This window comes from Scyliorhinus torazame, chromosome 17 (genome assembly GCF_047496885.1).
Source record: "Scyliorhinus torazame isolate Kashiwa2021f chromosome 17, sScyTor2.1, whole genome shotgun sequence".
Lineage (NCBI taxonomy): Eukaryota > Metazoa > Chordata > Chondrichthyes > Carcharhiniformes > Scyliorhinidae > Scyliorhinus > Scyliorhinus torazame.
This window is the reverse complement of record NC_092723.1, coordinates 40,069,055-40,083,955: the sequence shown is the minus strand read 5'-3', so window position 1 is coordinate 40,083,955 and position 14,901 is coordinate 40,069,055. Positions and strand designations below refer to the sequence as shown.

At 46.5% G+C, this 14,901-nt stretch overlaps 1 protein-coding gene across 12 annotated transcripts in view; it reads right to left on the bottom strand.

Moving 5' to 3' along the window:
- Positions 1-14,901, bottom strand: part of LOC140393831 (chemokine-like protein TAFA-5) — a 650,941-nt gene that overhangs the window by 191,822 nt on the left and 444,218 nt on the right. For 5 of the 12 annotated variants that reach the window (XR_011935741.1, XR_011935742.1, XR_011935746.1 and 2 more), the window contains one exon: positions 3,952-4,005. The exons of 6 other annotated variants lie outside the window; for them this stretch is intronic. Coding sequence is in view for 3 of the 6 variants with exons in the window: in XM_072480332.1 (XP_072336433.1) it covers positions 3,979-4,005 (27 nt within the window). In the remaining 3 variants the exon portion in view is untranslated. Of the gene's footprint in view, positions 1-3,936; positions 4,006-14,901 lie in introns of all 12 variants that reach the window. One more of the 12 variants, XM_072480333.1, reaches the window with a different exon arrangement.

The following is a 14,901-nucleotide window of genomic DNA, read 5'->3' as shown; positions in this document are numbered from 1 at the left end:
TACCAACTTGTGGTATAAATTTTTTGCATCTCGTTTACATTCAGGCTTCTCTTTTGAGTCTTCAAAAATACGTTTGAGAGTTTGTAAAATACCCATATATCCATTTTTAATTGCTTCATAGTGTGCAGACCATCTAGTTACACTTAAGCTCTTTAGAGAAGAATGTAGATTGCCCTGTGTGTCTGAAATCCCCCATCTTTGTGGAGATCCAGAAAAGAAAACATACAGCTCCTGCAAAATGCCAAAATAGTCAACAACTTCAGGTACAGTAGACACTGCCTTTTCTCCAACAGGGTTAAGTGAATGGGCTGCACATGGTACATAGTCTGCGTACCTGTTAATGTTTTTAAAGAGTGCTTGCAGCCCTTTCTCCGAGCCACAGCAGAACAGCCAACTTACCGCGACACTCCACCTTTACAACATCTGTGTTACTGACTCGCAAACTTTGGGATTGTTGAAATATATACAACAAAAAATTAATTAATTTGAATTGTGCGACTATTGTCGCATGCTTTGAAAGGAAAAAATTTTAGGTCTACTTTCTGAGAACGTTTTTAAAAAAAAAACCCTTCTCAGAAAGTAAAGTGTCATTTTTTAAGATTTATAATAAATAAGCTAAATAGGCTAAACTAGGCTATGTTCAAGCTAGCCTACTCTAGGGTAGACTAAGTTAGGCAAGGCTAAGCCACCAAAACTCATAGGCTAAGGTAATGTCACACAATTTTACTATTATTTGAACACTTTTCATAATAAACACCTGTAATTTAACACAAATTCACCCTTTTATTACTTTTTCATAAATACTTGTAATATAGTATTAGCCTAGGCTATGCGGTCATAGCCTACCTTCCGTTCACCTCGTCTTAAAAACAATAGGCTTAGGCTAATCTAACACTATTTCACCTTTATTACTTACCTTACTTTTCTAAATATAACATTTATTTTGGAGTAGGGGTAATTAAAATATTGTATCCTTATGAACACTTTGTTGAAAAAATTTCTTGTCTAGATCGCTATCACGAGTGCTATCACGTTGAAAATTCACGTGATTGCCTTTTCAACGGCTCCTTTTTTGTTACGACACGTCATCTACTGTTTGTATTTCTGCCATAAATGTTAATAGTGTTTTAAATTATTTATAATTATTTGATATTAAATATATTTAGAATTAAACATCCTTAATTTGAACGTTTTTTCGTTTACAGCTAGCCTACATGATGCTTTAATAACCTTTTAATTTTTATTTTAACTATTATTTTGTATTGAATTACACTATTATTAATCTTATTATTTTTTAAAAACCGCTTCTCATTCATAGAATTTACAGTGCAGAAGGAGGCCATTCGGCCCATCGAGTCTGCACCGGCTCCTGGAAAGAGCATCCCACCCAAGGTCAACACCTCCACCCTATCCCCAAAACCCAGTAACCCCACCCAACACTAAGGGCAATTTTGGACACTAAGGGCAATTTTTCATAGCCAATCCACCTAACCTGCACATCTTTGGACTGTGGGAGGAAACCGGAGCACCCGGAGGAAACCCACGCACACACGGGGAGGATGTGCAGACTCCGCACAGACAGTGACCCAAGCCGGAATCGAACCTGGGACCCTGGAGCTGTGAAGCAATTGTGCTATCCACAATGCTACCGTGCTGCCCATACGTGTACTTCTCATACAGTAGACCCAACATTTTTAAGAAATGTGGACTAAAGTCGCTTCTGGGGCCCCTCCAGGATTAGGGTCCCTGAAGCTTAAGCTTCATTAGTTTCATAATAGATCCGCCCCTGCTTCCAATATGAATGGAAGCAGAAATAAAGTATGCGGCGGATATGCGATTAGGGAAGGGAAAGGCTACTTGACCCTTAAAACACTTATAGGTTCACTATGCTGTGGATACATTACTTTTAGTACATTCTCAGTTAATCGGAGACACTGTGACAATCTCTCTCTCCCACATTCACACGCACACATTCTACAAAACAATGGCTTTAGGTAGAAGTAAGAGAAACTGGTGAATTAGATAACCTAGCAATATATATGTGTCAGACTAAAATTTGGTTTAATCGCATATGATTAAAGTGTTTGCGACCCTTTTACTTATTATATGGCTTGTGGATTTGTGCTGCAGTGAGATATAATGAAATGTTTAAAGTTGCTCATTCCCAGGGTGCTTTAGAGTTTAATGAATCAAGCTACAATTTAGCTGCCGCTGCTGTTTAGTTTCTGCTGAAAGGGCAAAATTATGATTCGTGCCTGTTGATTTATTTATTTTTGTTCCTGCAGTGTGAAACAAGATTTCCAGCTGGACAGTCATAAGATAGAAAGTGGGACAATAGGATGATAAACAAGTTGGTGTCTTGGAGGAAACTCTCTCATTCAAGAGCCTTCCAGCCTTCAGCCAGTTTAAGAACATAGGAAATATGAGGGGGCGAAGACCACACAGCCTGTTTAGCCGGCTCTATGATTCAGTGTAATCATGGCCGATCTTCACTTCCCCATCCACTCCCTACACCTCTGATTACCTAAGAGTCCAAAATCTGTCTCACTCAGCCTTAAATATATTTGATGATGACACAGCCACAAGCCTCTGAGGTAGTGAATTCCAAAGATTCGCAACACTTTTGAGTGAGATTTCTCCTCAGCTCAGTCTTACGATCAACCCCACTGCATTCCCCCCACCCCGTGTTCTAGATTCCTCAGCCAGAAGAAACAATGTCTCAGGTTCTACCTTGTTAAGTCCCTCCAGCATTTTGAATGTTTCAATGAGATCCCCTCTCATTCTTCTAAACTCCACAGAATAGTGACCCAATTTACTCAGTCTCTCATCAGAGGACAATCCTCTCTTCCCATGGACCAATCTACTGAACCTCACTGTAGTGCCTCCGATGCATGTCTATGCTTCCTTAAATATGCACACAGTGTTCCAGGTGTGTCTCATCAAAGTCCTGTATAATTTAAGCAAAACTTCTTTATTCTCATGCTCCAATCCCTGAGCAATAAGGGCCAACATGCCATTTACTTTCCTAATTGCTTGATGTACCAACATGCTATCTTTTTGTGTTCTTTGTATCACCTGAGTCTCTTTGAATATAAAATTCATGTCTTTTATAAAATGTTCTGCTTTTCTATTTTTATAACACAAATGAATAACCTTGCGCTTGAATGCATTATATTCTATTTGGCACCTTGTAGCCTATTCACTTAACTTGCCTTTATCTCTTTGCAGCCTCTTTGTGTCCTCCTCACAGCTTGCATTCCCACATAACTTTGTATAGTCAGCACATTTAGGTACATTACGCTCGATCTCTTCTTCTAAGTCATTAATATACAGATTTGAATAACTGATTTAATTCATACAATATCATTGGATAAAACCATGGTTTAAGACTCTGACAACATTTTGGTTGCAGTGCCGAAGTCCTATGGTCTTATGGACACCAGAAATAACTCTATCTCGAGCCAAGTTATTTCAGTCTAGCTACAGCATTAACATATGGTGGCATGGTAGCACAGTGGTTAGCACTGTTACTTCACAATGATGCCAGTGAGCCGGGTTCGATTCCCGGCTTGGATTACTGTCTGTGCGGAGTCTGCAAGTTCTCCCCGTGTCAGCGTGATTTTCTTCCAGGTGCTCCGGTTTCCTCCCATAAATCCCAAAAGACATGCTTGTTAGGTGAATTGGACATTCTAAATTCTCCCTCAGTGTACCCGAACAGGAGCCGGAGTGTGGCGACAAGGGGATTTTCACAGTAACTTCATCGCAGTGTTAATATAAGCCTACTTGTGACACTAATAAAGATTATTATTATGATTATAACGTGGAGAATTGCCCATAAATCAAACCAGCTAATTACCACTCCGCCAGCCTATTCACAATCATCAGCACAGTAATGGAAGGGATTGTTGACAGTGTTATTGAGCGGCACTTACTCACCAATCACCTACTCACCAATGCTCAGTTTGACTTCCACCAGGACTACTCTGCTTCAGATCTTAACACAGCCTTAGATCAAACAGAAAAAAAAGAGCTGAATGTCAGAGGTGAGCTGAGAGTGATTCCCCTTGACATCAAGGCAGCATTTGACCAACTGTGACATTAAGTAACCCAAGTAAAATTGTAGTCAATGGGAAACATGGAAATGCTCTCCACTGGCTGGAACCATGCCAAGAGCACAAAGGAGGATGGTTGTGATTTTTGGAGATCAGTATTTGAGATGAGTTCCTCAGGGCAAAGCCCTGAGCACTATCATCCTCAGCTGCTTTATCAATGACCATCTCTCCATCCATAAGGCTGGAAGTGGGGAGGTTTGCTGATGACTCCACGATGTTCAATTTAATTCATAACTCCTCAGATAATGAAGCACTCCATGTCTGCAATGCAACAAGACCTGGACAGCATTAAATCGTGGGCTGTTAAGAGTTTGTAACATGCATGACAATGGACATCTCCAATTCGGGAGAGGTTAACCACATCCTCTTGCCATTCAAGGGCACTACCAACACCAAATCCCCCAACATCACCAAAAGGGAAGCACAATTGCCCAGAACTGTAATTGGACAAGCCATACCAGCACTGCCAGCTTAGAGTTGGTCTGTTATGTGATAAGTGACTCAGTTCCTGATGCCCCAAGGTCTTTCCAAGGCACAAGGCAGGCTGCAATGGAATGCATTTTGCATGGCAGTATGAGCACAACAACACTCAAGGACACCACCGCCATCCAGGACAAAGCAGCCCTCTCAACTACCTTAAACGCTCACTCTGCCACACCATAGCTCCAATGGATATTATCTACAATATGTATTACAGCATCTTGCAAACACTTCTTCAACAGCACATCCCAAGCCCATAATCTCGATTACCTAGAAGGACAAGGGTAGCAGGTATATTGGGGACACCACCCAATTTCCCCTCCAAGGGGACTTTGTGGGGTGGGGTGCATATTGCTTGCCCGCCCCCGCCCCCCCTCCCCATAGAATGGTTGGTCACAAGCCAAACGATCTTGAAAAAATACTTCCTGGATATTATGCTGGAAATGGTCTTAACAAGCAAACAGTGGGGCTTTGATTTCTCAGTGGAAGGAAGTCCTGAGAGCTGTCAGCCAATCTGAATGCAGTCCCATCAATGTCAGAACTCAGTAATGGGCATTGGTGGGATGTCAAGCAACTCCACGAAGCTGAATGATTGTGAATGGAGCCGGGTAGTTCCTGGGCTTTCAGGCACATACGAATTGGGTCCTCAAGGGAGGGTATCAAGAGGGTGAGGGCATGGGGTTTAGAGACCTGGGGCGGGATTCTCTGGCCCCCCGCCGGGTCGGAGAATCGCCGGGGGCGGCGTGAATCCCGCCCCCGCCGAATTCTCCGGCGCCAGAGATTCGGCGGGGGCGGGAATCGCGCCGCGTCTGTCGGCGGGCCCCCCCCCGGTGATTCTCCGGCCCGCGATGGGCCGAAGTCCCGCTGCTGTCATGACAGTCCCGCCGGCGGGAATTAAACCACCTCTCTTACCGGCGGGACTGGCGGCGCGGGCGGGCTCGGGGGTCATGGGGGGGCGCGGGGCCAGTGGCCTGGCCCGCGATCGGGGCCCACCGATCCATGGGCGGGCCTGTGTCGTGGGGGCACTTTTTTCCCTCCGCCTCGGCCACAGCCTCCGCCATGGCCGACGCAGAAGTGATCCCCCCACTGCGCATGTGCGGGGATGAAATCAGTAACCGCTGACGCTCCCGCGCATGCACCGACTTCCGCCGGTCGGCGGAGTCCCTTCGACCGTTGTTTGAGGGCAAATCAACATCTGACATGTGGGAGGCTTTCAAGTGGCAGTTGAAAGGAATACAGGACCGGCATGTTCCTGTGAGGAAGAAAGATAAATACGGCAATTTTCGGGAACCTTGGATGACGAGTGATATTATAGGCCTCGTCAAAAAGAAAAAGGAGGCATTTGTCAGGGCTAAAAGGCTGGGAACAGACGAAGCCTGCGTGGAATATAAGGAAAGTAGGAAGGAACTTAAGCAAGGAGTCAGGAGGGCTAGAAGGGGTCACGAAAAGTCATTGACAAATAGGGTTAAGGAAAATCCCAAGGCTTTTTACACGTACATAAAAAGCAAGAGGGTAGCCAGGGAAAGGGTTGGCCCACTGAAGGATAGGCAAAGGAATCTATGAGTGGAGCCAGAGGAAATGGGCGAGGTACTAAATGAATACTTTGCATCAGTATTCACCAAAGAGAAGGAATTGGTAGATGTTGAGTCTGGAGAAGGGGGTGTAGATAGCCTGGGTCACATTGTGATCCAAAAAGACGAGGTGTTGGGTGTCTTAAAAAATATTAAGGTAGATAAGTCCCCAGGGCCTGATGGGATCTACCCCAGAATACTGAAGGAGGCTGGAGAGGAAATTGCTGAGGCTTGACAGAAATCTTTGGATCCTCGCTGTCTTCAGGGGATGTCCCGGAGGGCTGGAGAATAGCCAATGTTGTTCCTCTGTTTAAGAAGGGTAGCAAGGATAATCCCGGGAACTACAGGCCGGTGAGCCTTACTTCAGTGGTAGGGAAATTACTGGAGAGAATTCTTCGAGACAGGATCTACTCCCATTTGGAAGCAAATGGACGTATTAGTGAGAGGCAGCACGGTTTTGTGAAGGGGAGGTCGTGTCTCACTGACTTGATAGAGTTTTTTGAGGAGATCACTAAGATGATTGATGCAGGTAGGGCAGTAGTTGTTGTCTATATGGACTTCAGTAAGGCCTTTGACAAGGTCCCTCATGGTAGACTAGTACGAAAGGTGAAGTCACACGGGATCAGGGGTGAGCTGGCAAGGTGGATACAGAACTGGCTAGGCCATAGAAGGCAGAGAGTAGCAATGGAGGGATGCTTTTCTAATTGGAGGGCTGTGACCAGTGGTGTTCCACAGGGATCAGTGCTGGGACCTTTGCTCTTTGTAGTATACATAAATGATTTGGAGGAAAATTTAACTGGTCTGATTAGTAAGTTTGCAGACGACACAAAGGTTGGTGGAATTGCGGATAGCGATGAGGACTGTCGGAGGATACAGCAGGATTTAGATTGTCTGGAGACTTGGGCGGAGAGATGGCAGATGGAGTTTAATCCGGACAAATGTGAGGTAATGCATTTTGGAAGGTCTAATGCAGGTAGGGAATATACAGTGAATGGTAGAACCCTCAAGAGTATTGAAAGTCAAAGAGATCTAGGAGTACAGGTCCACAGGTCATTGAAAGGGGCAACACAGGTGGAGAAGGTAGTCAAGAAGGCATACGGCATGCTTGCCTTCATTGGCCGGGGCATTGAGTATAAGAATTGGCAAGTCATGTTGCAGCTGTATAGAACCTTAGTTAGGCCACACTTGGAGTATAGTGTTCAATTCTGGTCGCCACACTACCAGAAGGATGTGGAGGCTTTAGAGAGGGTGCAGAAGAGATTTACCAGAATGTTGCCTGGTATGGAGGGCATTAGCTATGAGGAGCGGTTGAATAAACTTGGTTTGTTCTCACTGGAACGAAGGAGGTTGAGGGGAGACCTGATAGAGGTATACAAAATTATGAGGGGCATAGACAGAGTGGATAGTCAGAGGCTTTTCCCCAGGGTAGAGGGGTCAATTACTAGGGGGCATAGGTTTAAGGTGAGAGGGGCAAGGTTTAGAGTAGATGTACGAGGCAAGTTTTTTACGCAGAGGGTAGTGGGTGCCTGGAACTCGCTACCGGAGGAGGTAGTGGAAGCAGGGACGATAGGGACATTTCAGGGGCATCTTGACAAATATATGAATAGGATGGGAATAGAAGGATACGGACCCAGGAACTGTAGAAGATTGTAGTTTAGTCGGGCAGCATGGTCGGCACGGGATTGGAGGGCCGAAGGGCCTGTTCCTGTGCTGTACATTTCTTTGTTCTTTGTTCTTTGACCCCAGCTAGCGTGGCGCCAAAGGCCTTTCCCGCCGGCCGGCGGCGCGCCAGCCACTCCGGCGCGGGCCTAGCCCCTCAAGGTGAGGGCTTGGCCCGTAAAGGTGCAGAGAAATCCGCACCTTTGGAGCGGCCCGACGCCGGAGTGATTCCCGCCACTCCATCCCGCCGGGACCACCCCACCCCGCCGGGTAGGGGAGAATCCCGGACCAGGTTGGGAGGCACAAAGATGCGATACAATGTTAAGGAGATGCCGCAATGTGAATATGGCAGGCCTCCCTTCCCACCCCACCTCCCCATAAAGAGTCTCCACTCTCCTTACTTCCCGTCCTTTCATCAACAAGAAAATGGCCTTTCCATTCTCACCGCCTTCCACTGCCCCAGGCATTATTGGCAATGATGGGAGATTGGGGGCCTTAAGTTGCCATAAATCGGCCACTTCAGGGCCTTAATAGGCCGAAGGATGAGTCAGCTAGTGGGAACCTAATCAAACCCCAATATTATGCGGACCGGGTTGGGAGTGGACGGGTAGATGGTAGCATGCCCACTTGTCATGTTTTACATGTGCCCTGCAGAAAACACAACATGGGGGATTGGTGGGAGGGTGTAAAATTCAGCCCCCTGACTTTCGTTGGTCAAAATCTGGGAACAATCCTCCCTTGCACCTGTGAGGATACATATACTACACATACAGCAGCATTTCAAGATGGCAGCTCACCACCATATATTGATGGGCAATTCCGGATGGACGGTGTAGTGAAGGGAATAAATGGCAATCATCAGTTAACGAGCTAACAACTATGGGTTTACTATAAATTCAAACAATATACAGAGCACTCTAATCGATGTCTTCATTCTCTAGGATCACAACTGGCTACAAAAGCCCACACTCTACATCGAGGACCACGTGCCATTGGGCAATTGGGTCACATGACCCATCCAATGCACAGCCACTTAATACATCCCCCCCCCCTTTATGTCCCTTACTACACACTACCTTGATAACATTATGAACAGTTTTTAACACCGTTTCTCAGAAACTTAATCTGTCAGAGGAATCTTTCTTTCCTGGGATTGACATAGCTCAATTTGTTGAGGTTCCGCTATAAAGATGGCTTCATTTGACCCTGTTTCACTGGGACTCTCTCCTGGTACTAGCACATCATTTTCTACTATTTTCTCGGTTTCACTGGGAGCAGCACTTGGACCTGCCACCGGCTCATCAACAGCTTCACTCTTTGGACAAACAACACTACTTGCTGACACAATTGGATCCGGCAGTAACACTGGCTGCTGGGACGGTTCCTGTCTCCACAAATGACTGAGGTGCTTCTTCAAAAATGTGTCCTTCATAGGACAGTGGCTCTGTCTTGGTCACCATGACTCCCAGGACCAACTTGGTCCACTTCCAAAATTATTTACAAAAACTTGATCATCTCTTTCAAATGCTCTTTCCACAATTGCCGAATCATGGTTCCTTTTCTGGCAACTCTGCCTTGACTCCACCCTCCCCGCCAAACCTGGAACTACTAGGCTGGTTCTCAAGTGTTGACCCATCAGCACCTTAGCTGGGGCTATGCCAGTAGTGGTATGTGGAGTGGTTCTGTAGGAGCCATGTTATCTTGTTCCTAGTGACGCAGGTGATTTTGTATTCAGACCAGCCTTGAATGCCTGAGCTGCGCGTTTAGCCAACCCATTTGGTGAAGGGTGATATGATGCAGTCTGAATGTTGTTTTATTCCATTAAATGTCATGAACTGCTGGAATTCCGCACTTATGAATGCGTTCCATTGTCCGGAACAAATACTTCTGGTACACCGTGGGGGTGAAACATTGGCACAGTTTCTCAACTGTAGCATATGAAGTTGTGGACTTCATTTCAAATACATCCATCCATTTTGAAAGGGCATCCATTAGCAAAAGGACCATCATTCCCATAAATCGGCCAAGGTAATTTGTATTAACTCTGGAGAAGTAATAATCGGAAACAAAGGAATGGCAGAGGAACTGAATAGTTACTTTGCATCAGTCTTCACGGTGGAAGACACCAATCGGATGCCAGAGCTCTAGGAGACAGAGGTGAGTGCAGTGGTCATCACTAAGGAGAAGGTTCTGGGGAAATTGAAAGGGCCGAAGGTGGATAAATTACCTGGACCGGATGGACTACACCCGAGGGTTCTAAAAGAGATAACTGAAGAGATTGTGGAGGCTTTGGTGGTGACCTTTCAGGAATCACTGGAGGTAGGAAGGGTCCCAGAGGACTGAAAAGTGGCTAATATAACACCGCTGTTTAAGAAGGGAGGGAGACAGAAGACGGGAAATTATAGGCTGGTTAGCCTGACTTCGGTCATTGGTAAGATTTTAGAGTCCATTATTAAAGATGAGATTTCCGAGTACTTGGAAGTTCATCATAAAATAGGACAGAGTCAGCACGGCTTCGTCAAGGGGAGGTCATGGCTGACTAAACTGTTTGAGTTCTTTGAGGAAGTAACAAGGAAATTAGTCAAAGGAGGACCAGTGAACGTGATTAAGTTAGATTTCCAGAAGACCTTTGACAAGGTGCCACATAGGAGACTGTTAAATAAGTTAAGAGCCCATGGTGTTAAGGGTAAGATCCTGGCATGGATAGAGGATTGGCTGACTGACAGAAGGCAGAGAGTGGGGATAAAGGGGTCTTTTTCAGGATGGCAGCCAGTGACTAATATGTGCCTCACGGGTCTGTGCTGGGACCGCAACTTTTCACAACATACATTAATGATCAGGAACAAGGAACTGAAGGCACTGTTGCTAAGATTGCAGACAATACAAAGATCTGTAGAGGACCAGGTAGTATTGAGGAAGCAGGGGGGCTGCATACGAATTTGGAGAGGCTAGGAGAGTGGACAATGAAGCAGCAGATGAAATACAATATAACAAAGAAAAGTACAGCACAGGAACAGGTCCTTCGGCCCTCCAAGCCAGCGCCGACCATGCTGCCCGTCTAAACTAAAATCTTCTAAACTTCCGGGGTCCGTATCCCTCTATTCCCATCCTATTCATTTGTCAAGATGCCCCTTAAACGTCACTGTTGTCCCTGATTCCACCACCTCCTCTGGCAGCGAGTTCCAGGCACCCACTACCCTGTGTAAAAGACTTGCCTCATACATCTCCTCTAAACCTTGCTCCTCGCAACTTAAACCTATGCCCCCTTGTAATTGACCCCTCTATACTGCGAAAAAGCCTCTGACTATCCACTCTGTCTATGCCCCTCATAATTTTGTTGACCTCTATTAGGTCGCCCCTCAACCTCCGTCGTTCCAGTGAGAACAAACCGAGTTTTTTCAACCTCTCCTCATAGCTAGTGCCCTCCATACCAGGCAACATCCTGGTAAATCTCTTCTGCACCCTCTCCAAAGCCTCCACATAGTTCTGGTAGTGTGGCGACCAGAATTGAACACAGTACTCCAAGTGTGGCCTAACTAAGGTTCTATACAGCTACAACATGACTTGCCAATTTAAATACTCAATACCCTGGCCAATTAAGGCAAACATGCCGTATGCCTTCTTGACCACCTTCTCCACCTGTGTTGCCACTTTCAGTGACCTGTGGATCTGTACACCTAGATCTCTCTGACTGTCAATACTTTTGAGGGTTCTACCATTCATTGTATATTCCCTACCTATATTAGACCTTCCAAAATGCATTACCTCATATTTGTCCAGATTAAACTCCATCTGCCATCTCTCTGCCCAAGTCTCCAAACAATCTAAATCCTGCTGTATCCTCTGACAGTCCTCATCGCTACCGTCAATTCCACCAACCTTTGTGTCATCCGCAAACTTACTAATCAGACCAGTTACATTTTCCTCCAAATCATTTATATATACTATGAACAGCAAAGGTCCCAGCACTGATCACTGCGGAACACCATTAGTCACAGCCCTCCAATCAGAAAAGCACCCTTCCATTGCTACCCTCTGCCTTCTATGACCTAGCCAGTTCTGTATCCATCTTGCCAGCTCACCTCTGATCCCGTGTGACTTCACCTTTTGTACCAGTCTGCCATGAGGGACGTTGTCAAAGGCCTTACTGAAGTCCATATAGACAACATCCACTGCCCTACCTGCATCAATCATCTTTGTGACCGCCTCAAAAAACTCTTATCAAGTTAGTGAGACACGACCTCCCCTTCACAAAACCATGCTGCCTCTCGCTAATATGTCCACTTGCTTCCAAATGGGAGTAGATCCTGTCTCAAAGAATTCTCTCCAGTAATTTCCCTACCACTGACGTATGGCTTACCGGCCTGTAGTTCCCTGGATTATCCTTGCCACCCTTCTTAAACAAAGTAACAACATTGGCTACTCTCCAGTCCTCCAGGACAGTGGAAAAGTGTGAGGTTATGCACTTTGGAAGGAGGAAAGGAGGCGTAGACTATTTTCTAAATAGGGAAATGCTTAGGACATCAGAAGCACAAAGAGGCTTGGGAGTCCTTGTTCACGATTGTCTTTAGGCATAAGGTTAACATGCAGGTTCAGTCGGCAGTTATGAGGGCAAATGCAAAGTTAGCATTCATGTCGAGAGGGCTAGAATACAAGACCAGGGATGTACTTCTGAGGCTTTACCAGGCTCTGGTCAGCCCCCATTTGGAGTACTGTGAGCAGTTTTGGGCTTTTAAAAATAGATCATCTGCTTATTATCATAATGCTGTTTGTTCCGTGCAAATTGGCTGCCTCGTTTCCTACATTACAACAATGACTGTACTTCAGAAATGTACTTAATTGGCTGCATTGTGCTTTGTAAGATCCTAACATTATTAAAGGTGTTTGAAACATGCATTTTCTCTCCTTTTTTGTACTGTGATAGAGTAAATCAAAGGAATCCTCGAAGTTTAAAACTATGGATATGTACAATGTTCCGGCACTTAGGCATGAGGTCCATTTCCAATTCACCATCAGTGACTGCAGTACATCTTCCAATGAGCCATTTACAGGGTGCTGCACGGTGGCACAGTAGGCGCAGCATGGTGGCACAGTGGTTAGCAATGCTGCCTCACAGCACCAGGGACCTGGGTTCGATTCCAACCTTGGGTGACTGTCTGTGTCGTGTCTGCACATTCTACCAGGAGGGTAGCATTTTTGATCAGTAAGCGAGTGGCATTTGAGGCTGGGAGAATTGTAGCTGATAAAGGGTATATAATGGTATATAATGGTGAGTGGGAAGCTGGAGGGGGTCCGGACTCGGAGACCAGGGGGGTAGCATTTTTGATCAGTAAGCGAGTGGCATTTGAGGCTGGGAGAATTGTAGCTGATAAAGGGTATATAATGGTATATAATGGTGAGTGGGAAGCTGGAGGGGGTCCGAGTGGTGCTTGTGAACGTCTACGCCCCGAACTGGGACGACGTGGACTTTATGAGGCGCATGTTAAGTAAAATCCCGGACCTTGAGTCACACAACTTAATCATGGGGGGGGGGACTTGAATACGTTATTGAACCTGAATTGGACCCCTCAAAATCCAGGACAGGGAAGAGGCCGGCGGTGGCAGAGGAATTGAAGGGCTTTATGGAGCAGGTTGATCCCTGGTGGTTCACATGGCCGAGGGTAAAGGAGGTTTTTTTTTTCTCCCACGTCCACAAAGTTTATTCCCGTATTACCTTTTTTTTTCTGGGCAGGGCGTTGATCCCGAAAGTGGCGGGGACGGAATACTCGGCGATTACAGTCTCGGACCATGCCCTGCACTGGGTGGATTTGCAGCTTAGGGAGGAGAGAGGGCAGCCTCCGCTGTGGAGACTGGATGTGGGGTTGTTAGCGGACGAGGTGGTTTGCGGGTGGGTAAATAAAAATATCTAGGACTACCTGTAAACAAACGACCCGGAGAGGTATCGGCAGCAACGGTCTGGGAAGCCGGGAAAGCAGTTGTTAGAGGGGAACTAATATCGATCCGGTCTCATAGAGAAAAGAGGGAGAGGGCGGAGAGGGAGAGATTAGTGGAGGAGATACTTCAGGTGGATGTGGGGCTTCTGAGGGAGCAGCGCAAGGTACAGGCGGAGTTTGAATTGCTGACCACAGGGAAAGTGGTAGAACAGCTGAGAAAGGCTAAGGGGGCGGTTTATTAGTATGGGGCGAAAGCGAGCAGGATGCTGGCGCACAAGCTTAGGAAGAGAGAGGTGGCCAGGGAGATTGGTGGGGTAAGGAATAAGGAGGGTAATTTGGTCTTGGACCCAGGGGGGTGCATGAAGTTTTTAAGGAATTCTACAGCAAATTATATGAGTCGGAACCCCCGGCGGGAGCGGAAGGGATGAGGCAATTTCTGGACCAGTTGAGGTTCCCGAGGGTGGAGGAGGGCCTGGTGGAGCGGCTGGGGGCCCCGATCGAGATAGAAGAAATTATTAAGGGGCTAGAGGGCATGCAGTCGGGTAAAGCTCCGGGTCCGGATGGTTTCCCCGTGGAATTTTAAAAGAAATTTTCAGAGACATTGAGCCCATTGCTGATGAGGACCTTTAACGAGGCTAGAGAGAAGGGAATCCACCCCCGTACAAAGTCGCAGACCTCGATCTCACTCATTCTTAAATGGGAGAAGAACCCTGAACAGTGTGGGTCTTACATGCCAATCTCGCTTCTAAATGTAGATGCCAAACTATTGGCTAAGATTTTGGCCACAAGGATAGAGGATTGTGTCCCGGGGGTGATAGGGGAAGACCAGACTGGATTTGTTAAGGGCAGGCAACTTAATGCCAATGTGCGGAGGCTTTTAAATATTGTTATGATGCCCTCGGAAGGAGGGGAAGCAGAGGTTGTGGCAGCAATAGATGCAGAGAAAGCTTTCGATCGGGTGGAGTGGGAGTACCTGTGGGAGGCGCTAGGTAGGTTTGGGTTTGGTGAGGACTTTATTCGGTGGGTGCGATTGCTGTACCAGGCGCCTGTGGCAAGCGTGTGCACGAACTGGCTTAGGTCGGGGTATTTTAAATTGCACCGGGGGACGAGGCAAGGCTGCCCCCTCTCCCCGCTACTACTTGCTCT